At 39.4% G+C, this 27,046-nt stretch overlaps 1 protein-coding gene across 5 annotated transcripts in view; it reads right to left on the bottom strand.

The window, feature by feature from the left end:
• Positions 1-27,046, bottom strand: part of SOS1 (SOS Ras/Rac guanine nucleotide exchange factor 1) — a 221,379-nt gene that overhangs the window by 164,364 nt on the left and 29,969 nt on the right. For 4 of the 5 annotated variants that reach the window (XM_072409142.1, XM_072409140.1, XM_072409141.1 and 1 more), the window contains exon 1: positions 16,708-17,307. The exons of the other annotated variant lie outside the window; for it this stretch is intronic. In XM_072409142.1, coding sequence (XP_072265243.1) covers positions 16,708-16,794 — 87 coding nt within the window. In that variant the 5' untranslated portion in view covers positions 16,795-17,307. Of the gene's footprint in view, positions 1-16,707; positions 17,308-27,046 lie in introns of those variants that run through there. 5 annotated transcript variants of the gene reach the window in all.

Here is a 27,046-nt window from a genome sequence, read left to right on the forward strand (position 1 = left end):
GAAAAGGAGGTTTTAAGCCACCTGGGGAGGTGTGAAGAGATCCCCAGGATATGAAGGCTAAACATTGTTTAGGGCCAACAATCACTCAGGATTCCCGAATAGTCACTTATAACTTCAATCCTTTAATAACCTTTCTGTACCACCTACTTTACTTTGTATAAATAACACCATCTTTTCTGAATAAATCAGAACAATGTGTCTGTGTCTGTTCTCTTAAGTTCGTAATATTAACCTAACAGGTGACGTTTCTTTAAAAAATAAAAAAAAATTTCCTTGAAACACCCATGATTAGTTGGATCACAGCATCTGTACTACTTTAGAAAAATTCCTATGAATTTGTTTCATATGCATGTTTGCCTGTAGTTGTGTTAAGGCCCGTTTGAGATCACTTGTGAAAATCCCTATTAAATCTTTATTAACATATTTGATTGCTGCTGTATAAAGCCAAAAAAGGGATTTTTTTTGCCCAAAACAACCAATCGGTCCACATTAGTTATCCTGCAGTGAAATATTTATCTTTGTAACAGAGTGCGATATCTTTACATTCTGTAATTCTGTTCATTCCTTCTTATGGTGGTTTGAAACATAACTACTTTTAAGATCTTCTTTTTATAAATAGACCACCCTTATAGGCCATCTCCCCATTCTCTGTGTGGGTAATTTCACACAAGTAAGAACAATAATAAAAAAATAGTTTCAGGAAAGCCAGGGTAAAGGTTCCTGGATCCTGCCAAGAACAACTGAGAGGGATCCAAGGACACCTGGTCCATGTACATGTTTTCACTGGTATCTAGAAAGCACAGGTTCAAAACACAAAAATCCCACAGCAAGTGGGGTCACCCCTTTTCTCATTCCCTTTACTCTCCTGCATTAACATTAAAACCACTTGCTTAAAAATGTTAAGGCCCCCCTGGTGCCACCAAACCAGCTTTGTTCAGATACTGGTATTTGGCACCAATACATCCAATCAGATAACAAGCTATTTTACTTTTTTTTGACCTATGAGTCTATGCTTTAGTTGTTATCGAATCCCTTGGCCACTGTGACTGGGCCAACCCCCTTGATTTCATACTTAGAGCCTCCCCTCACTGCGCTTATGCAATCTCTATGTATTATGCCTTTTTTCAAAACTGCACGGATTTTTCCCAGACCACCTCAGATTTCCCCAAGTGGCTACAACATTTTCCTCATTTGAATATCAAAAATATTTATCATATACCATTATTCCTGGAAAACAACAGAGTCCTACAGAGAAATGTTCTTTCAGCTCTGTCATTGAGCCTATATTTCTCCCTCTAGAGCAGGGGTGTCAAACTCTGGCCCTGGGGTGTCAAAATCTGGCCCGCAATGTCCTTTTTGTTTGCCCCCAAATGAATCCTAAATATGAATTGCAGCTGGCCTGCTGCTGCATTGAAATAGCACCACTACTACAATTCCCAGCATTACTCGCGTCTATAGAGCAGCAGCCTCTGCCTATGCGTGGCCTCGCATTGGACTGTTTTATAGATGCAGGGAATTGTAGTAGCGGTGCTATTTCAGTGAAGAGGGAGTTCCAGCCACTCATAACATTAAGCCCCACATTGGACTGTTTTCTTGACGTAGGGAATTGTAGTTGTGGTGCTATTTCAGTTTCATGTTTGGCCCGCGACATTGTCTAAGTTTTTAATTTTTTCTTTTTTGTAAAACCATGCAGATGGTTTAGCCCTGGAGCCGACTTTTTCACTGCATTTGGAATAGCCCAAAAAATAAACATTTTTAGTGGCAAGTGGTGCGATATATACATGCCCATTTGCTCACATCCTTGCGTTTTTCACTGTAGTGGACGATTCTATGCTTGGTTGGGGAGGACATCACCGGCTTTCACTAATCCTCTCAGCAATTGTAAGGAAGACAATCCTTCGCTTCTGGATCAAAGCTATACCCCCTATCATGCATTTATACCTCACAAAACTATGAAATGCCTGTTCTGCATGGAATGGATTAAAACCACACAAAACAAAGATAGCCGGGCACAAGTATTTTACATACTGAACTGGCAAAAACCATCTACATCTACGGTATTACTACTGACTTCAGAAATGACATGCAGGGGATTGGAAGTAGAAGCCTTGACAATGTAAAGCAGATATCTATTTTGGAAGCCAAGATAGAAGAGCTACAGTACAAAATTGATGATTTGGAAAATTGTTCTAGACAAGCCAATTTTCGCATCAGAGGCTTACCAAAGTCATTTAAAGATATATCAGCTGTAGTTAAGCAATTTATAAAGGGAAAATTGCCTGACATTTCAGAAGTCCTCCTTGAGACTGACAGAGTACATAGAGCATTGGGAAAACCTAACTTGGATGACCCCCATAGGGACATATTAGTAAAGCTTCACAATTACTCTACAAAAGAAATGTTAATGCAGGCTTTAAGAGGACTTGATTCAGTGATGATGGAAGGAGTTCCAGTTCAAATTTATTCTGATATTTTATCTTTTTCTATACAACGCAGGAAAGTTACTCCAGGTTCTTAGTGCCTAAAAGATAAAGTATGGTTGGGCCTAGCCATTTCGCCTTGTTTTTCAACATCAAGGAAAGACATTCTCTTTTATTTCCTATGAAGAAGGGGAACAGTTATTACAAAAGCTTGGTATTTTATCCTCTTTATCTGCTCCACCATATTCAGTGAAAGCAGATCAAGTCTCTTAATACCTGCTATGGCAAAAGGTTGGCCAAAGTTCTAAAAAAGGACCAAAATCTATTGAAAAACAGTGAATCAGGAAACTTTAATTAAATGTTATTTGATTTTCTGAAATGTTAGAGGAAATGGGGTGTAAATAATATTCTGTATAAACTATAGGGGTGTAAATAATATTCTGTATAAACTATAAGAAATGTTTATCAGTGAGTGTAACTAAAAGGTTAACTTAAAGTGATATATCCGACTGATAACACTACTGGGGCGGTCATAACTAATTATGTAATATGATTATATCTGAAAAGGGCCGGAAGAGCTGAGGGGGTAATACATGACCTCACTGTGGGGAGTATTACTGACAGGGAGTAACTTATAGTGAGACACCTGTTGGTTTCTCCCTATAATTATGGGACAAGGATATGCCCTTATGGATTGAGATACTTGGGTGGGGGTCATACCCCCAGAGATAAATAGGGAATTAGAGGGTTGCTTGAACCTGAGAATCAGAAAATTTAGAAAATTGAATTGTTGTTTTATGTGGGGTTATGTTGGTTTTTTGTCTTATTGTGTCCCTATCTCTCGTTTCGTGTTTTTTTAGACACTTAAATAAGAATAAGTTTACGATTACTTTTTTTGAATTGTTTTAGAGATGATTGAACCTTTAAAGAAAACTCAGAATGCACCACTACAAATAGCACTCTTGACCCACAATGTCCAAGGCTTTAATTCCCCAATAAAATGGGCAAAGGCTTTTCATTACTATAATTCCCTAAAATAGATATATTGGCATTACAAGAAACTCATTTTTCAATTAAATCTATGCCATGTCTATTCCATAAAAGATTTTCTACAAACTATCATGCAACATCTGATAAGAAAAAGGGTGGAGTGATGTTGTGTTTTGCAAGACAACTTAACTTTTTACCCAAGGATGTTACCCAATTTACTTCAAAAAATTTGATCTTGTAGATATATGGCGAGAAATGAACCCTACTGAAAAGTATTAGTTTTTTTCTCGGAAGCTCATAAGACTAAATTTAAAGCACATTTGTGCTCAGAATATGCCCCCCTTACACCCTTATGGAATAACCCAGATATTTCCCTAGGGGAAGATAAAACAATTTTATTGGTGGTGTAATAACGGATTTGAGTTTATTTATGATATTGTAGACAAACTTGATATGTTAAGTTTGGAACACTTGATGAGTACAAAGGAAAACTTCCTAATAAAGAATATATCCAATATAGACAAATTAGATTCTTTGTATATTCATAAATCTGCTGAGTTGAGCACCCCCCTAAACCTTACACCTATTGAAACATCCTTAAACCTATTGCAGATCAGCAATAGAGAGGAAGGGGCAAATTTCAATCATATATGGTACTTTAAATATTAAGAGTAAAAAGGTTGAAATACATGGAATTCTGGAACAAAGACTTAGGTAAAATTTTTACTAGAGAGGAATGGAATGATATGGCCTATCGCTTTAGTTGAAGCTAATGACAAGGTTATGCTTCGTTGGTAATTGGTTCCTGAAAGGATATCCAAAATTCATCCCTCAACATCTCCTTTATGTTTTAAAGAATGTGGGACAAATGGTACAATATTACTTATGTGGTGGTCCTGCCCTGTTGCCCTAATCTTTTGGGATAAAATCTTTGATAAAGTGTCACAGGTGATGGAAAGAAGGGTAAAAGGTACCATAGAGATGGCGTTATTTAGCAGATGTGATCTAATAGTATCCAAGTCTCAAATCAAACTTTTGAAATTGATGATTTTGGCAGCTTGGATCACCCTAGCTAAATCTTGGAAATCCCCTGATATACGAATGGACCCATTCAAAGCTAAAATAGATTGGATTATGACTAATGATAAACTTACCCATATTCTTAAGAATACTTTAAACAAATTTGATGTGATATGGGAACCATGGAAGAAAGTGTGTTCAATTATTTATAATATTTAAGTATAATAAAATATTGGAATTTATCCGGTATGACTTGCCCTTTTCCTAATGTGTCCGGTAATGTCTTATTGTTTTTGTTATTCTGTAGTCTTATGAGTTAAGGTCAGATTTAATTACGCAGAATTTATGGGTTAATTTTATATGTAAAGATAAACACAATTTATTAAAGAAAATTTATTCATAATGATGATTGCATTGCCACCATTTAAATTGAAAATTTGAAACCAAAATTGAATTATAATAGGATTAATATTTTATCACTAAAGATTGTATATTAAAGTGACTATTCCATATGGGTGGGTTTATTAAACACAAAGGTATATAATACAACACAAAAATATATTGCTAATTTTAAGGAATAAGATTCATTATGGATGTTCAAATGTTGGGTAGAATCTTAAAAATCACTTGCCTGTCTTTTTTTTTTCACTGTTGTTTGTTGGTATGTACTGACCTATTTTTATAATGTACGGTTAACAGAAAAGTCCTAATAAAACACTATTATTCTTTTTTTTTTTATTTCTTTCTGTGTATATTGTGTAAATTTTTATTTGTTTTAAATTTAATAAAAATGATTGTAATAATAAAACCAGTCACTAAACAAGAATTGCATCAATGTTCCAACATACTTCTTTGTATTTGCAACATTTATTAGAGAGACCCTCCTATCCTTAATATTCCAATTTAGAACCCGCCATACCTATCCTGGACTCAGGGTAAATATTAGTCCCATCCCCATATTGTGTTTGCATCTTTGACCATGGTCTTTATCTGCAATTCACCTTTTATCAGTAAACCCTAGCCCAAAAGTGGCGAATCTATGGCACGCATGTGGGTACGTGCTCCCCACCTCTGCTGGTCTCCGATTGGCTGTGCTATTATACCTCAGCCCATGCTGGCTGCGGAATGACCCTTCTCTGTGAGTCATCAGTTAAACCTTAAAATATAGGAAGTATAGTATGAAAGTTAAAAACACTAAACAGAGCTACACAGCCCAGGGACAGGAGTACCAGTCTGCTATACCCAGTCAGGATAAGGTGAACACAAAGCTTCTGGTGAAAGGTAAGTGCCTGTTGAATGTAATGGGAACCGTGTAACTGTGTGTGGCTGTCCACAGTGCTTTAAAGAAATTGTGTGCAAAGTGCTGCATTGTTATGCAATGGGCATGCATTTGGTAAAACTCCCTGCATTCCTGTAATGTGAGATATAAATAATTTTTATTACTAATATTTTTGCTGTCTGCACCCTACTCGGAAGATTTGATCATTTTTTGTCTTAGTGACAATGTCTTAGTTACCAAAATAAATGAAGGCCGTAATTCTGCACTGTGATGATGGCATCTAGCCTAGATGCTTTTAGGATGGGATTTGACAAATTTTTTGAGGATAAGGGCATCATCTACCTCCTTATTAAAGATGTGGGACCCTGTAAGATACAGGAGCTGGACTGGATGGGCCATTGGCCTGATACAGCAGGCTTTTCTTATATTCTTATCAGGTTATCAGTCTTATCAGCTTGGAACTAATTGCTGGTGTGGGGTTATGGATTGGTTCTGTCATAGAGAATGATTGCTGCACACGGCATGAATGACATCCACACTTTTGTTCTGTGCATCCAGTACACAAAAGATTACAATGTCATTGCATAGCAGCAGGTTGCATTTAACTGACATCACATGACCTGTGTAATGCTCGGTGTGCTGGGATAGGTTGGTGTCCAGGGTTCAGCTCTCTATGGCCTGTGTGCGTTATATTAGAAGACAGGAAAGACATGGCACTCATTGTATTGGGATTGTCAGGGGGAACTTTGTATTGGCTGCTGTCCATAAGAACCAACCTGGGCTCCTGCTACTGGGAAAATGAAAGTTTGTATGGATGATCGAGGTCTGCACACTTCCTGTGTATGGGAAATGTACACTACACCTCCACTTCATCTTATCTATGCAAATTCCCCAAGAAGTAGGTCCAATGCATGAACAGCGGAGGTGAATCAAAGGTAGGAAATACACTCAGATGCCAAAAGCTGGTGGTCAGTGGAACATTGCCTCCTTGCGCTGGTGGTCAGCAAATTCAAAAGGAACCCCAGCTGAGAATCACTGCCGTAGATTGGTAATTTTTTTTGTAGACTCCAAGACTTGAACACCCAAAAAGGAGTACAGCAAAAACAGATTGTGGAAGATCCTTCCAAGAGGCCTGGACAGAGTCAATTGAAATGATTGAAGGCAATGGGAAACTGTTTTGTATTCTGTATAATGAAAGTGTTGTGTGTCGCGCAAAAGTGTTGCCAAACTTGGTGAAACTGAAAGAAAAGTTTCTTGGAGAAATTGAGAAAATATCATTCCCAGTAACTTAGTTTTCGCACCTATGTAGAACACATCATCTGACAGCTGCCAGTTTTAAAATTTCACTGTGCATTGCAAAACATGGTAAGCCCCTCTCTGATGGGGATATTAACAAAACAGACATGTTGTCTGGAAGTAATTGCCTTTTTAATCCCCACCAAGGATAAAATTATTCAATGCATCTCCGAGATGCCACTTAGCAGATAAGGTTTTACACTATGTAAGAACAATGACCTTTTAAAAATGGATAAATAAATCAGGCAAGGTAATAGACTAACATTTCTCAAAGCTAAAACAGACAAGCAAACCTTTTTTTAAATAACCGTTATTTTTACTCAAATCAGATTTGAAAATGATAGCCACAAATTGCGCCTAAAAATTTAATCAAAGGGTAATAAACCACAATATTATTATAAAATGTGTGATTGTGCTGCTACAACCAACATGGATAAGTCCAAAATTGATTTGTCTTTCAGGAATTGCTGATGAGATTCCCCATGGAAATCTTACAGTGAGAGTGGCTTAAGGCCCAATATATTCACCTTAAGATAAAACTTTACCAAGAACAGCAAATTTTTGTAATGACTGAAGCAAATAGCTCACCAGTAGGTTAGTAATTCAGCCTATTAGTATCTGCACAAATATCAAATTTCATTTATGGATGGAACATAGAACATAGGCCAGCCACAGGGTGCCCTATTAAAATAACAATGCTGCAGGCATTGGCAAAGTCACAGAAAAAAACATCACAAACTTGGGGGGACTAAAAAAAAGTTTTATTGAGCTCACTAAAGGATCTTGCTGTAAACTAAGTACACAAGCGCAGTTCAAGAGCAGTTCAGTGTTGTTTATTAACATGTAAAGTCCTAACAAAACTAGCACAGTATTTCTGTGCTAGTTCTGTTTTTAAATGGTAAAGCAATGTTTTTGTAATCCTTTCTTAATAGGTCTGTGCTGCCTGAGATAAATATTTACAAGTTTTCTTCTTCAATATCTCCCTCAAGTATTCAAAGACACTACCCCAGCTCTCAAAGAAATAAAAGGAGGTTTGGACAAGCATATCAAAAGAAGTCAGTAAATGGGATTTTGAAGGTTTTAGTGTTTAGAAACTAATTTGAGCCCAAAAACTATAGATGACCATATATTTCTAAGTAGCTGAAAAGTAGGATTAGTCTTTTAAAGGACAACTTCATGGTCAGAAAAGATTGCTTGATAGTTACTGTTTCTAATAAAAAAAAATATTGCTTATGTTAAAGAGTTTTATAACAATAATAAAAATATTAATATTAACAAAAGGTAGCAGCATGACCCCAATGTATCAGATTTCTGTATTCCTCAAGACATAATAGGGAAAAGGATGACTATATGATACTGGGAGCAAGAACAACAGCAAGACAAGTCCTGTAAATCTTAAAATACAAGTTACTGCTTCAAACACTAACGTTATTATTGTGAAGACCTATTTTTTTTTATTGTTTTCGTACATATCTTATTTTAAAAGGAACAAAAAGGAGTAATGACGTGCAATATTAAATTTCACCTCATGGAAAGAACTTCACTATACATAGAAATCTAAAATAAAATCTTGGGCAGCGGCATAACCAAAAGTCACAAAAGGAAAGATTCAAATCTTCCGCTAGCTTGACCAACTAAACTGATTTGATCTACAATTGACTATCTATACTTTACCACACATTTTGTCAAATGTTAAAAAAAAAAAAAAACAGTAATAAACACATAACAAGCACAGACTAACAAAAAGTAAAATAGAAAAAAAAATACAAACAGCATGTCTGCACAAAAAGTGTCTAGTAAGATCCACCAAACCTGCTGAAATAGGGGCCTGAAAGGAGCAAAGGAAGGATGCCTTTCTTCTGGTATCCCCGTTATGTGACATATGTAATGAGACTGAAGAAAGGGCAAATCACCTTCAAACATGTTTAAACAAAAAAACTAAAACTAAATAATGTACACTTATCAAAAAGCCGGCAACCTCAGGTTTTTGAAAATTCCGGATTTTTAAAAGTTACACTTGCTCTCGCAGCACCTGCGGACATCTGGCACAGTTCCAGGGAGCAGGCAGCACAGACGTCTCAGCGTGTAAAGTTTAGCAAGCAAGACCTAACAGCTGTTTCTGCAGAACAGCGCCATTCAAACATTAGTGGCCAGTGTACTGCAGTCCCTGTATTGAAAATGCGATCTGAAATTCATGCCGAGAACACATTATCGATTGTCAACTGTATTAGTTCTTACCAGTTCACAGATGTTCTGGCTGCATTAATTTTTTTCAGATTTCTTTTACTTTATTTTTACTTGGTGATCTTTTCAGCAGAATGCCTCTGTCCTAGTAACTCTCTTACTCTTACTGTAATGTATGAAAGGTAAGTGTTGTCACCTTGGGCTGCTCGAACTTCAAACACCTTGCCTTCTAAAATACATAGCAAGGAAGGGTTATGCACACATAAGGCAGATAAGACTATTACGTTAATAAGATTAAGATTTCAGTTCCGTCCACAGAAATTGAAAAAATATTAAATTTCTCCTAACAACAAGTTCATTTTTCTGTACTTTCAGAAAATATATTTGGTCTTCTAAAAGTAAAATAATGCAACCATCAAATCTAAGGACTTGTAAGCAACAGTATATATTAGTTTTTTGGGGTTTAAATATACTTATACTCATTTTCTATTTACTGTATTTACTGGAGTATAAGCTGAGGTTTTCAGCACCCAAAAGGTGCTGAAAAAGTCACCCTTGGCTTATACTGCAGTCAGGTATATGACTGGTGTCCCTAACCTTATTGAATAGGGTGCGGCTTGTGCGGGACTCGCACAAGCTGTGCCCACATCACAACACCATGTACAGGCTCCATACATATTGCATTAGGATTCACACTGTTGATTTTCAAATAAAAAAATATAGCAAGGTTATTTATATGTGGGCCATCACAGAAGTGTTATACGACTAAATCTTTCTTCTATTAGACAAATAATAATATTCTTGAGCCTTTAGGAAATCATTTCTTTTGATAAGGGCAGTATAGTGATGAAGTGATTTTTCATGGAGCCTTTTATTGTTCTGATTATATATGCAGTGATGTAGCAGATATTAGGCAGATGTCATCGCCCACCACTCTGCACAATCATTGTTACCATAATACCTCTTATTAAAGATTATAAAATCAATATAGTAATATTGAAAAAAAATATTTTAAATCATATACCCCACTGATGCCTCAATTAATGTAATTTCATTGGTATTTATTTTGAATATTGAAACTTGCCAGTAGCTGCAGCATTTCCCACCCTAGTCCTATACTGGAGTCAATAAATTTTTCCTGTTTTCCAAAGGTAAAAATCGGCTTATACCCGAGTATATACAGTCCAACTACTGCACCCACATATAAACAAAATTTTTACTTTAACCTCCTGGGCGTTACACTGATGTCTAGATTTCTGTACCAAAAGCGTTACACTGTTTTTCATGAATTTTTTTTTTTTTACATTTTAGACCTGTAAGTTACAGAAATATGTCCGAATAGGGGTCTAGTAGATATAATGAATATAAAAAATGTTTGAAACACACAATCATGTAAAAAAAAAATGTACTTTTAATAAAATCCTATTTTTTTTGCATAGAAATTTTTGTTTATATTGTGGGCTTGTAATTCTTAGTGTTAACTCCCGGGTATGATAATTATATTTATTTATTATATTAAAATCATAAATTATAATATAATACATAAATATAAATAATTTAAAACAACAATGAAATAATAGACATCAATGTAATCTAAAAATAAAATTAAAAATGTACTTTTATTTTTATTGTGTTGTGTGGTGTTTTTGTACTGTAAAAACCATTTAAAAGCAGATTACATTGTACTCTGCTTTTAAATTTCCCTCCCTGACACACCCCCATACATCACCAATCACATCACTGGAAGATGACTCATCCTCCGGGTGATGTGAGGGGGGGATTTCCCTGCGTGCCTTACACAGAGACACAGACACACGCTGGAAGCTGCTCGTATCTCCGGAGAGATGCACAGTACAATGCAGGATTTCTGCATTGTGCTATACATCTCACTACAGATGACAGCAATAGGAGCTGCGGACACTGGGTGAGTATTTCCTTTCAGTTGTAATCCGATTGTCATACAATGTATGACAATCGGATTGCAACATAACATTTGTTTACATTTAACCACCTGGTGACAAAAACGCGGGGTTAACGAAAATTGCAAGGTGGTTAAATAAACGGGCTGTCTACCCTTTTGTGTAAAGTAAAAATTTTGATGAGTTTAGGTCCGCTTTAACATTGACTAGCAGATACCAAAAAAAATGACAATAAATAAACCAATGAAAGGGGGTTACTTGAGCTTAAATACTTTATAAGAATCTTCTGGTAGGTGACTACCTAAGTGTTTAATTGAATCCTTACTAATCCCTAATCTGGCATAATGTGTGAGAAGTACCATCTTCAGGGTGTTGTCCCATGCCTCCCTACCCAGGATGAACTCTACTTGGTACTAGCATCCGGCATCTTTGAGGCTTTAATAGTGCCCACCATCTCCAATTCTTAGATGGGAGGCAGTCCTATCTCTGCTTTGTATCTCCCCATGACCTCTGAATTTGCCATTTAAGATGGGAGGTTATATATATCAGAGTAATATTAATGGAAGGCAGAGGTAAGGTTCATTGGCATGGAAGAGAGGTGGTCCTGCTTGTTAAGAATATACGGGATGCAGGGAGAGTTTAGCTTAGGGTGAAGACCTAATTGCTAACATTTGTCTCCAAACTGGTAAAAAGTATGGTGTGTGCAGTCTCTGTGCCATAAATAGGCATGATTTTATAGTGCGAGAAGGCAACGCTTGGCATATATTAGCTCAGAATAGGTCTTGGCTGATCGCGTAGATTTATGTATTTGTTCTAGATTCTGAATCCTAAATATCATATCTTTGATGTCCTGCCCTTTTTCAAATGTAAGCCCTGCTGAATTAACACCCCCTGTAAGCCCTGCTGAATTACCACCCCCTAAGGACTGCTTGAAATGTTTCCCAGTGGGTAGGTAAGGGAGGCATGGTCTTTGATAAAATTGGCAAAAGTGTTAGTGATGGTCTTGGAGCAAATCTGGTCCTTAAGGAGAGAGTCAACGTGAGTGAGACCATTACAGAGAAGCCGTCCGACCAAGGTAAAAAAAATAAAAAAAATCTATGGAGGCCATGGTGATGTTTCCAGGTGAGGATTTGATGTCTGAGATTTAATCGATATGGAAATAGGAATTGTGTACTGCAGAGTACAAAGAGCAGTCTCTGTCAAAAGGATGGCCGATCCTCAAAACATTAATCAACTAAAGAGTGTTCAATCGCGTTTTGAAAGCATTTAATTTGGCTTAAGGAATGGGATATTTTCCAGAAGTGCAATCAAGTCTTCAGTCAAGTGCAAAGTTAAAATCATCAGTAAAGTACCCTCGGCAAAACAAATAGGTGTCTCAAAATATTCCAGTGCAGCTACCATGGGTTGTTAATTAAATAGGTAGTTAAAAAAGGCCAAGATTTGTCTTGTCCCAGATAACGATTATTACCATATTATAGCACCCTAAGGGGTCTGGCGAGGAAGCCAAGAAGGGTATGGAGCAATGATTTGTGCAAGGCAATGGATACACTCTTAGACTTAGCATATGGGTATGAACTGTGGAACCATGTAGTGCAATTACAATTTGAGCAAGCAGGTATGAGGCAAGATTTAAAAGGCGTTAAGTAAAGATAGAAGAGTAGATTTTGGATTTTAGCTTTATGCATGCCGTAAAGTTTGTGAGAGCTTCTGTGGACTAATAAACCCAATAATGTTCAGGTAGCTAATTGCTACTGCAATCTGAGGTGTGGATTAAAGCCTGGTTATGCAATCCAAGACTGGTGTGGTCAGAGTTGTAAATGAGGGGAAGGTTACCAAGGGGACAGAAGGTAAAAGAAGAACAAAGTTAACAGGTAAGAGAACATATAGGCCTAGGGACATGAACTAGGCTTTTGGTAAGCTAATAGTTGTAGGCAATCCTACAGGTCTGACTCCTGATAATCCTGGCAGGGAGCTAGGGGATAACTACCAAGGAGCTCAAGAGTCCCCAAATGGGGTGGAAAACCTAGTGATGGTGACAGGATTTGCATGAGAAATTAGAATAAGTAACTTAAACTAAGTAACATAAAATGCATTTCAAAGATTAACTACATACAACTCAAAATATCTATAGAAAATAGTTGAGGGTTCTAGAAACATTAATAGTCATTCTTAACGGCATATGGAGCCTTAGCATATAAGGGCATCGCATTGACACCACCCCAGGTAGATTACGCCCACAAGCATACCCTACTCCCTATCTAACTGTAGCATTTCTGGTTTCGTATGGAGACTTTACCAGTGGATAATGATCAACTGGCTTCAAACCCATTAGGAGTAAAAAGACACCTGTAAATCCCAATAGCTGCAGACATGCCAAAAATAAGTGATTTCCAGATGCAGTTTAGGAACACAGGCCACAGTAATACATGAACTGCATCAGAACCTTTGCGAAGGATACATCCATTAGGTGGGGGGGGGCTGCAGCCAAGGGTCTTGGCACAAAGGCAACCAGAGTAGCTCTGAAGACCAAAAATGAGAGGGAGATGTAGAAATCCACTGGTAATGGTAAGCATGAGGTTACCATCCTCACAGGTATATTTTTGAGCTGTGGGAGGTATCTGAATACACACCACTGAAGATGGAGGAACCAGTTGTAGTTATGAAATAAGAATGAGAAGTAGACTAGTTAGGAATAGCCACCAGTAGGAGGTCAAGCGCTTCAAGGATACGTTCTGGATCTACAGAATCAAGAAGAATGTGGTTTTTCCCTTTTTGAATATCAAAACCTGAAAAGGGGAGCCCCAACAATACGGAACATTATGTTCCCCATAGCAGATTTAGTAGTGGCCACTAAGTACGCTTCATATCCAAGGTGTATTTGGAATGCTCCGGGAGTTGTAGTGTGACCAGCATATTCAATACTATCCTTCTCCCTGGCTTTTTGCATAATATCCTGCTTGGTACATTAAAAATAGATGTAGCAAAATAAACAAAAATAAAAAAAAGCTGTGGCAGATGTCAGGACAACTGGAAATCTAGACTAGGTGGTCCCAGTTCACGTCTTTATCCACCGAGTCAGAAGTTTGAACCGCAGGCAGCAGGTCACCCGAGGAGATAGATTTAGGCAGGCCATGAATCCGAATGTTTCTCAGGTTATGTTTTTTCAGGTCACCATTGGAGCATGAAAGAGCTTGTATTTGAGACACATGACGTTGTAGTATATATATACTGTTGGTCAGTAGTAGCCAATTCTGCAGATTGAGCTTTGAGGACTGAGGTAGAAACTGCTTTCATTTAATGTCGAAAAAAGCTGCAAATTCTGCTTGGGAATGGGTTTCCAAGCGCATTAGGCTGTTATCCAGATCATGTCTGGTGAGCAGGGATCGTAAGTGAGCTCTCTAGTCTCATCAGTCCTTCACTATCAAGGTGCTGTGTAAGGGCTCAGGTGTCTCTGGGATCCGTGATTGGGAGAGAGCAGTACAACAGCCAGACAGTGCCGGCTGTAGTAGGGGATCAGGGATGGAGTCTTCAGCATCCATGATTTGCCTAGTAAAGGTGGTATGGTGGAAACTGGGACTGGAAAAAACATGACTCACTCACGTAGAGCAGAGGCAGGTGTGGCAGTCAACACTCTTGGCAATGGCTTTGAGGCCTGGTCCTGCTCTGGAAGCTCTTTAGGCAAGAAGAAGTGGTTGCTGCTGCTGGCACCTGACTTAAGTTTCTTTGATTCTCTCCTCTTAGGGCTCATGCTCTGTGGATGCATGGATGTGGATCATGCCTTACCCCAACTTACCATGCCCACTGTGTTATTCAAAAATTTTAATGTGCAAGTACAATTATTTTTATTGTTTTCAATTTGCAACGCAAAACATGCAAATGCAACATGTAACATATGTAGGATAGCTACAAAAACATGAAGAAAAAAAATGGAGAATGAAAAGAACCCAGAAATGTTTAACTGTAAGTTCTTTCAGATTCCAGACTTTAAAATCTAATAGATACCAAATATCTTTCTGGGAAGAAAAAAAAAAAAAAACAGCAATAATTCTAACACACAGGGTATTGCCATTATTAAAGGGCCCTTTTACACCTTTATGTAGACTAAAAGTAAGAATATGTGTGTTTATTTTTGCTTTTGGATTTAAGTCAGATTAAAATAAGGAATGCGAAAAATTGCAAGCAGACCGGCTCTTTATTGCAGAAGAGACATTCAATATCCCTTCTGTAGTAACACAAACTGATCTGTCTGTTCACAATCTTCTATAGAAAGTATACGCATAGAAAGCGTAGTGTACCGCTTCAATGCCAGAATGAACTGTGTAGATGCACGTCATTCTGGCATGAAAAATCAAGATGGCTTAAGATCCTGAACTCAGGAATGGGAAAGGGTTGTCTACCCTTTTTTGTAAGGGTACATTTCTGAGTTTAGGTAAGCTTTAAGCTTACTTTAAAGAAAACTGTACTTTTCAAAAAGTAATCCTTTAACCAAGCTCAAAGCCATATATTCACCAGTCCTCATTCCTGCAAGCTTTTTTTTTTTATGAACCTGTCTGCTAAGAACCTCCACTACTACTAATACTACGGCCTCTTTCAGGCATTTTGGGCCATCTCCAGTCATCTAACAACAACGACAAGGCAACTACATTTAACTATAGCTCACTGAGGTCTCAGCGTATTCCCATTTAAATAGAATAAAGAAGTTGGCTGCTCAAGGGTGGCCAGAAGCTACATGTTGCATCCATAAACTCCACTGTAAACCACCACAAAGTAAACACAACAGAATGCACAAAATAGTTCCTAGGGGCTTCCATACAGTTGAACTAAAGGACTAAAAGACACCCAGCTAGAGAAATATTCTTTTTCCATGCATACACAGAAAATATCTATTTATTCCAATTTCCCTCCTTTTTTTTTACATTTCTGAAGAAATCATACTGGGGTTCACATGGTCAATAAAACCCCAAGGGATCCTTTATAACTGTGGTGTGAAACTACTTGCGGCAAACTAAAATGCAAGTAACCAGATTTGCACACACCTGTCCTGCAAATCTTCAAGCAACAACCATGCCACAATCTGCTGCAGCCAGGGCAATGTTAAAATGGTTGGGGTGCCCCATCACAAGTCTGAATAGACCTAAAGAAAAATGATCAAAAACAAAATTAATAGTACTGCCATGTGTGTGGTTGTATGTGCGTTATCACAACACATAGATGCGGACTACCATGATGCTGGACTTTTCAAGCTTCTGAAGAAGGATAAAACTGTACATAACAAAGAGATGCAATCTGCCACCAACCCTGCCAATAAAGCAATAGATTTCCTTGATCCATATGACCCTTTTTTATCTGTTGGGTTAAAGTGTTAAGAAACAGTCCTTTGCAGGTTAAGTGTCCAACATTACCTTCACATGGTAGTTTTCTATTTATTTATTTTTTATAACTAGCTTCAAAGAATAAATAGAACTCCATTGAATATTCTGTTAAGCCCAAAGTCTGTTCAGAACCAACAACCTAAAATAACAAAATAAGGCCCTTTGATTGCAGAGACAAGAAAAGAAAACAGTCTGGTGGATTGGAAAAAAAATCCATCAAAGCTCACCTTCTTCAAGGAGGATACAAGCAGATTCCTCCACTTGAGGGCATTTTCCTCGCTGAAGAAATCGTATTGGAGTTGGGGTGCCTGCATGACTTGGTCTTTATCGTAGATCTCTGATGCACAATGGAACCCTGAATTAAGCAAACACCTGCACGGTCTGCACAAGAGCTGTCACGTCCCCGACTACAGAAGCCTTTACTAGGGTAGATAATAGTCCATAGGTATATGGCAAGCGAGAAGGTTGCCCCTTACCAGGGGCAGCATATGGGGGGACAGGGGACACACAGTGGCACCCCTGAGGGGAAAAGAGATAGGTGGCGGTTCATTGACACCACAGTGAGGTGACAGTCTGCACATATATGATAACAGTAGGCGCACAACCAGCCAACACAAGGGATTGGAGGCTAGTCACCACAGGACGACACAGGTGAAACTAGAGGCCGCAGCTGTCTACAGTGCCCTTTCGGGCCCACAGAGCGGTTTTTCAGAGAGTAATAGGAAAATATCATCTACAGCTCATGTCACCGACAAGGAGACATTATGGTGCTTCGGGCGTCACCTCCCAGATACAAGTCTCCCCTGACCGTGTAGTGGCAGCAGACACCCCGTCCCTCCCCCCCTTCCCGTATTCTCCCCCTCCACCCTCTTAATCTCACTGGCCGTCTGTTCTCGATTACAGAGCTCGGCTTCGGATGCTGTGAAAGGTACACAGAAGCAATCACTGCGTCACTTTGTTGTTATTGTTTTTTTTTTGTTTGTTTTTTTTCTCTCCAGCTTTCTCCCCCGACAGTCAGGCTCAGCAGCCGTTGGATAAAAGCCCCCACTACGCCTGCGTTTTTCGAGAAGACAAGTGTTAACTTGCAATCGTCACGTGACTATTACGTATAGACACGCCCCTTCCCCCATGTCTTACCGGCAAGACATTTTTTTTTCTAAACAGCTTTATTATTACAGAAGAATTACAGAGACTGAAGCAAACAGAGACTAAAGCCGAACAAAAATGAACCGCCCAGGAGAGAGCTCCTGGGCGGTTCATTTTTTTCGGCTTTATATGTCTAAAAGCAGTACATTGTTTTTCATTAAAATTTCTTTTACAGTATAATAGTAAAAGTATAATAAAGTTTGAAACACAAAATCGTGGCAAAATAATAAATTAATTTTTTTTTTATAAAAATATTTTAAAAAAAATAACATATACTCATACAATTGTATTATACTGTAAAATAAATTTTTATGAAAGACAATGTACGGCTTTTACACGTGTAAATCCACTATATTGCAATCAATAGTTAGTTTGTATTGAATGCAATTAAATGAATTTGAATTTCCTGCCACGGCCCGAATGGAATGTCCACACCGAAGTCACCGGTAACTCCCCATCAAGTGCAGAGGAAGCCAGGCGGAGGAAGAAAGAAGACACGAAGGATGACGCGGGACGCCAGCAGAACAGGCAAGCGCTTTATTTATTGTTTCCATAGGTTTAACTACCACGAGTGTGACTCGGGGGTTACCGCTCCTAGCATCTTTTTTCTACCCCGAGTCACAATCAGGGTTAACGCCCAGGAGGTTAATGAGTTTCAAAGTACTCAGTATTCTCTTTAGTGCCTTCATTGCCATATATGCTGAAACATTTATTATTTCACTAATCATGCATGCAAAGTCAGTGTAATGCGGCCATAGATTGCATAAATAGGTGTTTTCAGTATGTTCAGTGTCTCAACACTGTTTCTGAAAGATTAACCAAGGCAAGTTTTTGGTTGCAAAGATAGCATTGCTAGAGTAATGTGCAACACTGTGTGGGCTACAGAAACATAATAGGATCATTAGAAAAAGTTCCTTGTTAGGGGATTTTTTGATACTACAGGTTTTCCCCGAGTTACATACGAGATAGGGACTGTAAGTTTGTTCCTAAGTTGAACTTGTATGTAAGTCGGAACAGGTACATTATTTTAATAAATGCAATCAGGTCAGATGTTTGTCTCAACATATTATTAGGCAGCATGGTGTCAGTTACTGTATAAAATCCTCACTGAGAGTTATTCACAAACAAAGCAAAAAAAACTTTATGAAGCCTAGACATTCATTAACTTCTGGAGCAAACTGTGCTTTGATATGCAGAAAGAAACAACTGCAGTTTGTCTTGGTCATTAAAGAGTTACAAGATGTTAAAAAAGAGCTCAGCCCTCTAAAATCACCTACAACCTCAGCTGTGTTTAGCAAAAGATTTCTTCTGCAAGTCATGCAAACCGCCCCCTTCCCCCCTCCAGCCTCCATCCTGCACATGAGCAGCAGGGAAGCCCCATCGGTATCTAGGAGTAGTTCATATGTCCGATGTTCTTAACCCAGGGACTACCTGTACACTATAAATGCGAGGGATACATTTATAAAGCATTATCTCTGACGTTCGCCAAACATTCTCTAGTGGAGAATTAGTCACTGTCAATGAAATTATTTTATTTTAAGTTCTACTTTAAAGGTGGCTAAGAATCTGCAGAGTTACACTGTTTCTGGATGTCATACAAAATTCTGGGCTAACTTCTGATTTATTAGTCCAGTACTCTATAGGATTAGGAGGTACATTATCTGGCATTTGGGGTCATTCCAAATACAAAATTACAACCTGCTTCACCTGAACTTCTAATCCCCAGCCTTAATGCTACCATCATGGCTGAAAAAAATCCTCATATTGTTCATGAGGTAAAATTGGCCCTACTCATGCTGATGCTGGTGCTGCTGCTGTGTCTGACAGCTGGCATCTGCAATGGAAAATAGAGGGATGCCTGCTCATGAGCACTGGTATGCACCTACAGGAAAGACTGTCCTGAGATGGCAGCACAATTTTTTTCCACAATGCTCGATTTTCTGCAATAGCAAAGGTTCGGGAGTATGGATAAAAAAATATGAACATGGATATGTGCTTGTCATTTCAAAAACAAGCAAGTATTTAAATTGTCATGTTTGCCAAGGTGGGTGCTGAATCTGCCCCCCACTGCAGGCCTTCATCCCCCTCATCATCCTGTTTGGGATGTCTTAGATGCTTGTACTACTAGTACGATGGGCCCTGTCACTTCCAAACATCATACCTGACAATTTCTCCTCCTGCCCTGTCCTCCTGCTGCTCTTCTTCCTCATACTCTTTATGCACTCCACGTCGTTCTACTTCACCCTGTTTGGATGCATCCTATAAAAGCCCCACTACCCACTAATACCTTCTAGGTTGCAAGACAAAGGATAAGAGTCATCATCCTTCCCCATGTTTCATCAAACCCAGCATAGATTCTAACTTGAAAATTAGTGGGATGACAAAATTGATACTGCTGTTTTTTCAGCTGACAAATTTAGTTGTCTCCGCTCCAACAAGCAACATATGTCTATAATAAGTGGTCACTGTAATGGGTAAAAGAAACCCAAGCTCTCGACCTTTGCACTGTGGTACATCAGATATTTAGGTACCACTTTTCCTTTGTTCATATAGGTAGTCCAGCGTATGTAATCTTACATTCCAGTGGAAGGACTTGCCTTAGAGCATTTTGTGAAATGGAACATCATTCTGTCTCTCCAAGGCCAAAAGTCCATTCTTTGCATTGTAGGATCTGCTGAAGTGGACACAGACAATTCTGGTCAAGGCCAAGACATCTTGTAAGTAAGGGTAACTCTTTAGAAATTTAGTGACTTTCTGATTCAGCACATGAGGGGATTTGCTAAGGTGCAGAAAATCCACTAGGGGCAAAGCTTGGGTGAAATAAATCTGCCTCTTGCTATTTTGTAAAAAAACTTGCATAAAACAGGACCTCTTTCTGTTTGCTATAACTGGTGGTGTGGTGCTGGTAGCAAGCACCACTTTTTCAGTCCTATCTGTCCCTGGATTTGTTCCTAATTCAGTTCTGTTTATGACCTACAATAGCTAAAAATGGTCTTGAGAAGCCTTACACCAGAGGCCAAGAGGGTTGCCCTTATGGCAGCCTGTCACTGGATTGCTCAAATTTGGAGTTATGATTTTGTCAATTTGTTACTATAAATAACAAGTGCTTTTCCAGTTAAGAAATTGTGTCAGATAAGTATCTTTATTAAAAAGCACAAACGTAACATCTAGTAAATCATCAAATTTATGTATTCTGTAAACAGGACCATGGGATGACTCGCTGAGTCATGCTACAAATAGTCTAAAGCTGCGTACACACTTGCAATTTTTGTCGTTGGAAAGGATCTTTCACGATCCTTTCCAACGACAAGGGAGTGCACGATGCATGAACGGTGCTGTACATACAATGTAATCTGCTTTTAAATGGTTTTTACAGTACAAAAACACCACACAACATGAAATAAAAATAAAAGTACATTTTAAATTTTGTATTTTATTTTAAGATTACATTGTTGTCTATTATTTCATTATTTTTTTTAATTATTATTTATAGTTATGTATTTTAGTATAATTTATGGTTATATTACATTAAATAAATATAATTATCATACCCCGGGAGTTAATCCTAAGAATTACAGGCCCACAATATAAACAAAAATTTCTATGCAAAAAAAATAGGATCACTTTTTGCATAAAAAAACTGACAGAATTAGAACGTTAGGGGGGTTAATCAGTGACTGTTTCTGACTGGTTCTACCAAAAAGAACACCATTGTAAGGAGTTAGTGGCAGTGATCTGTACATACTACACAGAAGAAGGCCAGGTAATGACAAGTGACTGGCTCTTCATAGTATCATATAAAACATAGCATATTTAAGGTTGTTTATCTTCTGACCTCTGATATGCTGCCTATAATCTGAATTATTGCTACTGCATTCTGTCTTATAGCTGTCAGTCTTATAGCTGTTCTGCTGTTGGGTTTGCTGAAAGGGTTTTTCTCCAGCTAGTGGTATTTACAGAGCAGTTGTAATGGTATCCCTTTCCCAGTGTCAAAAATAGCTTTGGCTTCTTTAGTGGAATGAAACCTGTACCGTGAAATGCAAAGGTTGTAGCTGACAACCTGCTGATATTGCTAGTTGCTTAGTCATCTCTGGCTGTAATGCTTGGGGTCACTAATATGGAGCAAGCATACAGACTTTGAAAATTGTAATGAAGTCAGAATAACATATCAGCATATCAGTTTCATGTCAGTGAGTCTCAGTACTAAAGCTGCTAGAGAGGCATGAAAGGAACTTTCAGACGTAAAGATTAGCAGTGGCTTCAAATCTTCTTCAATGCAAACTTCATTTAGGCTATACAACCTTACCAACCAGCCTAATAAAACTGAATCAGAGGAAAAATTCATTGCTAAAATTAAAAATTTAAAAGGTGTGAATATTACATTTCCAGCTATTTTCTATTAAATGAAAATACAACATAGGCCACTTTATTATATATTTATATGGATATTCTGACAAGAAGTTCTATTGCTGATGTTCAAAACAAATAAAATGCTGGTTATGAAAATCCACAGAAACTATAGGATCCACAGAAAAACTTGAAGATAGTGGCAGTTATAGTGTGTCATAATTTGCCACGCATGTGACAAATGAGTATGTTGGAAAGAGCAGTGACTAAGCCATGGATGTCACACTTACATTTTCCTCACTAAAGTGCAGGCATCTTTGCGGGCAGCCTTATCAGTTTCGCCCAATCATCTGGCCATTTAGAAAACAGCCTCTTAGTTATCCCTGGCTTTTTAGCTAGCTCAGACACTGCAATCAGTGTTCATGCAGCAAGTCTCCATTAGCGCTGTTGAGCTAGTTCCTGTCAACCTGTTGCTTAATTCAGAATTTCCTCTGTACAGCTCCTGTGTTAACCCCTTGTTGTCTAGTCTGTTGGTTCCCAGTCAACTTCCCTGTGCTGTTCCAGTGTTCCTGTCTGTGGATATTCCTGTGTCACCTGTGCCTCCTGTTGCTTCCAGTGTCTCCTGTGTTTCTGCGTCTGCGGTGTGTCCCCTGTGTCACCGGTGTCTGTTTCTTGGATCCCTGGTATTTGACCCCTGGCTTGTGACCTGACCTCTCTTGCTTGCTGCCTTCCTCAGCCCCAGCCTTCCGTCACTACTCTTATGCTTTGTGATTTGGTACTGTGTTTCATATTGCCCACCTTGGTGTGACCAAGACCGCAACCTGGCAATAACCAGCAGCACAACATCCTCAACATTAGCGGCATTGGAGAAGACCTGGTTACTGCTTAGACTCTGTGCCTTGGCCCTTTTCAGGGCTCACACAACTTCTGTGCAAGCCATAGCGGCCCCTAGTGGCCATGTCTCCCCAAGCGTGACAGTTTTCAAAAACCATGTATACATCCTCCCAGACCTCCACAAATCCTAACCAACTACTCGCCTAGAGGCCTAATGCCTCTAGCCGAGTAGAGGCGTTAGGCCTCTAGGCCTCAAACCCAGGTACTTCGCCAGCTTCATTTGCTCACTACCCGCCTGGATCAGCTTCTGGTCCCCTCCAGTGCACCTGCTGAACCATAGAGGCCGGGAAACTTTAGCGCCTAGTATGCTCTGAGGGGGGCATGCTTGGGCACTCCTCTCTCCCCTCTATTCTGCGCCCCTCAATACCAATTCAGCTCCACAAGACATCCACACTTGTCCTGAAGGCTTTTATCGACTTTGGGGCAGCAGGCAATTTAATCTCTGCTTCTCTTGTCAAGGAGTGCGCCTGGCCTATAAAGCCACTGATTCAATCCCTGCGTATCACAGCGGTGGATGGTACCATTCTCTCTTATCCACTTCCAAACCTTGCCCATTCAAATGTCGGTAGATGTGCTTCATCAGGAGACCATAACCTTCTTTGTTCTTCCCCCACCTCATCTGCAGTCATCCTGGGACTCCCATGGCTTCAACAACACTCTCCAGTGCTAGATTGGTCTATTCCAGAGGTATTAGCTTGGGGTCCTTCTTGTCACTCTCGGTGTTTGACCAAGCTCAAACCTCTCAAGCCTCTTGCCCTCTCCATATCGGAGCTTCATCTATCCCAATCCAGTACAAGGACTTCCAAGATGTCTTCTCCAAATGTAAGGCTGAGCAACTCCCTCCCCATCGCTCTTATGACTGTGCGATAGACCTCATACCTAATTCCACAGCTCCCAGAGGTCGGGTATACCCCCTCAGTCTTCCGGAGACGAAGGCTATGAGTGAATACATCCAGGAGAATCTGCAGAGAGGAATTATACCTAATTCCTCTTTCCTGCTGGTGCAGGGATTTTCTGTGGTGCTCAGGTCTTTACCCAACTGGACCTCCGAGGGGCCTACAACTCAATTTGGATCAAGGAGGGGGACGAATGGCGACAGCATTTAGTACCAGAGATGGGGATTTCAAATATCTGGTGATGCCCTTCGGTCTCTAATGCCCCGGCTGTCTTCCAACACTTTGTCAACAATTTATTCTATGACCTTCTATATGTCTGTGTTGCTGTCTATTTGGATGACATTTTGATTTTCTCTCCTGACTTCGTCTACCCACAGACAGCATGTCCGTCTTGTCTTACCGAGACTCAGAGACAATCAACTCTATGCTAAGGCAGAGAATTGCCTGTTCAAATGCCCCCAGGTGCCCTTCCTGGGTTACATTGTTTCTAAGGATGGCCTCTCTATGGATCCTGAGAAGGTTACAGCTTTTTCTAACTGGGCACTACCCTGCAGTCTTAAGGCTACTCAGCATTTCCTGGCTTTTACCAACTACTACAGGCAGTTTATCCCAAATTACTCTACGCTGGTAGCGCCCATCACTGTCCTGACCTGAAAGGATGCTGACCCTAAGAACTGGCCCTCTGAGGCTATTGAGACCTTTCATTCCTTGAAGAAAGCCTTTCTTTCTGTCCCAGCTCTGATTAGGCCAGATGTTTCCAGGCCCTTCCCAATCAAAGTTGATGCCTCCTTAGTCAGAATGGGAACTATACTTTTCCAGACCCCCATCGGAACTCGACGCCCATGTGTGTTATTTTCATGGAAGTTCTCCCCAGCAGAGAAGAATTACTTCTTTGGAGACAGGGAGCTGCTAGCCATTAAGTTTGCTTTAGAAGAATAGCGCTATCTTTTGGAGGGCTCTCCTCACAAGGTCACTATTTTCACGAACCACAAAAACCTCCAGCCTCAACCCTCAGCAAGCTTGTTGGTCTTTGTTCTTTCCTTGTTTTAGGTTAATAATTACTTTTAAACCCGACCTTCCTGACCTCTTTCCAGGAATCTGCTATTCCCCCAGGTGAAACCATGGTGCCTCCTCAAATATCAAAATATTACGTTGGGCACATGACTATAAACTGTCTGGACACCATGGTGTTCACAGAACTTTCATCCTTCTCTCCCGTCTGTACCGGTGGCCCAACTTTCGTAAGAATGTGATGGACTATGGTAAAGCCTGTGCTGTATGTGCTCAAATCTTGACTACTCTTCTGCTTTGTGATTTGGCACCTTGTTTCATATTGCCCACCTTGGTGTGCCCAAGGAACGCAACCTGGCAGTAACCAGCAGGGCAACATCCTCACCATCAGAGGCTCTGGAGAAGACCTGGTTACTGCTTAAACTCTGCGCCTTGGCCCTTCTCAGGGCTCACACCACTTCTGTGCAAGCCATAGCATGCCCTAGTGGCCCTGTCTCCCTAAGCGTGACAATGGACTCTGGGGTGAGAAAGACTTGTAGCTGATTCAGTCAAGTCAAGACAACATGGAACTATTGGAGCACCTAAACATTGGTAACTTTGTAGGCATCAAGTCATTGTATAAGGAGCCAGCTGGGATCTGAAGAGAACTGGGGTGGCTTGGACATGGTTCAAACAAACTGGCACAAACTGGTGTCTGAATTTACAATTATTAGGCTAGCTCAAACAGTAAACTCTCAGAATAATAGCTCTAGGTGTGAACCCAAACAATGACCTAAGTTTAAGCACTACACCAGGTCTTTATAAGAGCACCCTGCAAGGAAGGTTGGACTTTTCTGGTAAAAATATCAGGTTATGTCCCACAGACATACTAGTCTAGGTCACTGTAGGGCAGGATACAAAGTATACAGTTAATATCAGGACCTAAGTTTTACCAGAAATTACATACCTGACAGTAGTACAATCTAAGTGCAAAACTGACAAGCAGGAACCTAATCCAAAGATAGGCAGAAGTTGGTAGTTGGTTGGTAGTAGGAATATCAGGAGCCTAAAATAAATAGTCTATCACCTTACCTTTTTAAATTTAACTCAGAGCACTGATTTTGTTTTGATTGTAGTCTGCTGGTTTAAGCATAACTTTCTCCTAATGGCTTGTATGTTTAAATCTGAACAAACAAAAATTAAATTAATCTAATAATTTGCCCTGTACAGATTAACATATAGACACTCACAGATGGTTACAGTCACATTTCTGAACTGCTTTTGGACTTTGACCAGGATTTTTGGATCTTGTTTTAAGTTGCACAACCTTTTTTGGGTGCATCTTTTACCCAGAAGATACCAAACTTTTCCTGCAGTGTGTTTTGTAATAGTTATAGTTTTTTATTTACTTTACTATTTTATTAGTAATATGTTTTTTTTCCTTGGTGTATAGATGAAAATTACATTACCTGACACCATCTTATTTCTTGGGCATTGAATGTCTGTACGAGCAAGTCTGCTGTTCCTAAACTGAATTGCTTTCACAATAGAGGTGAAGTACCGTGTGACAATTTTTTGTGTAGATTTTAGCAGATTCATCAGAAGAATATGCGTGCAAAAAATTACAATGTACACCAAAGTTTTGTTACTTCGGTAAGCTGTGAACTGATTTATACTCGCTGTTCTTGCCAATTGCTTCTACAGCAGACGAGATGCATTGGATTGTTAATGTGGCTATATAAAGAGGCAGAGACAAAGGCCCTGATTCATCAAGCAAAATCAGAAGCTCGCTCGCGCATTCGTATTCGTGATCCGAAATCGGAAGCCGTCGCGCAATTCAGCAACTGAATGAGCTTGCTGGCGGAGCTGCCCATCCCTGGCAGTTTTACACTGGCGAGCTTGCATTAAAAGTCACTTTTCCCCTAAAAAAGCATTCTTTCTAATGGCACACATCTTACCCTTAGCCCTAAAAAAATGTTTGTGCTGTTCAAATGTTTAAAACATCTATATGCGCTAAGAAAAAAGCTTATTTTAAAATGACATTTCTTTCTTTTTGGGCAAGAGTTAACCGAGTTCAGCTCCTCCACATAGGCGCCTATATAAAAGCTTACGATGCCTGATCAGAGGAGCCGCCTGCGGGTAAATTTTGCGACTGTCCGCGCGCGAAGCCTGGGCTTTGCTATCGAACTAGATTTTCCCACAAAAGTCACAAGCCCACACACGTTCTTGTTTGCTTCTTTTAAATATATATGTATATGTGTGTGTGTGTGTGTGTGTGTGTGTGTGTGTGTGT

This window comes from Pyxicephalus adspersus, chromosome 4 (genome assembly GCF_032062135.1).
Source record: "Pyxicephalus adspersus chromosome 4, UCB_Pads_2.0, whole genome shotgun sequence".
Lineage (NCBI taxonomy): Eukaryota > Metazoa > Chordata > Amphibia > Anura > Pyxicephalidae > Pyxicephalus > Pyxicephalus adspersus.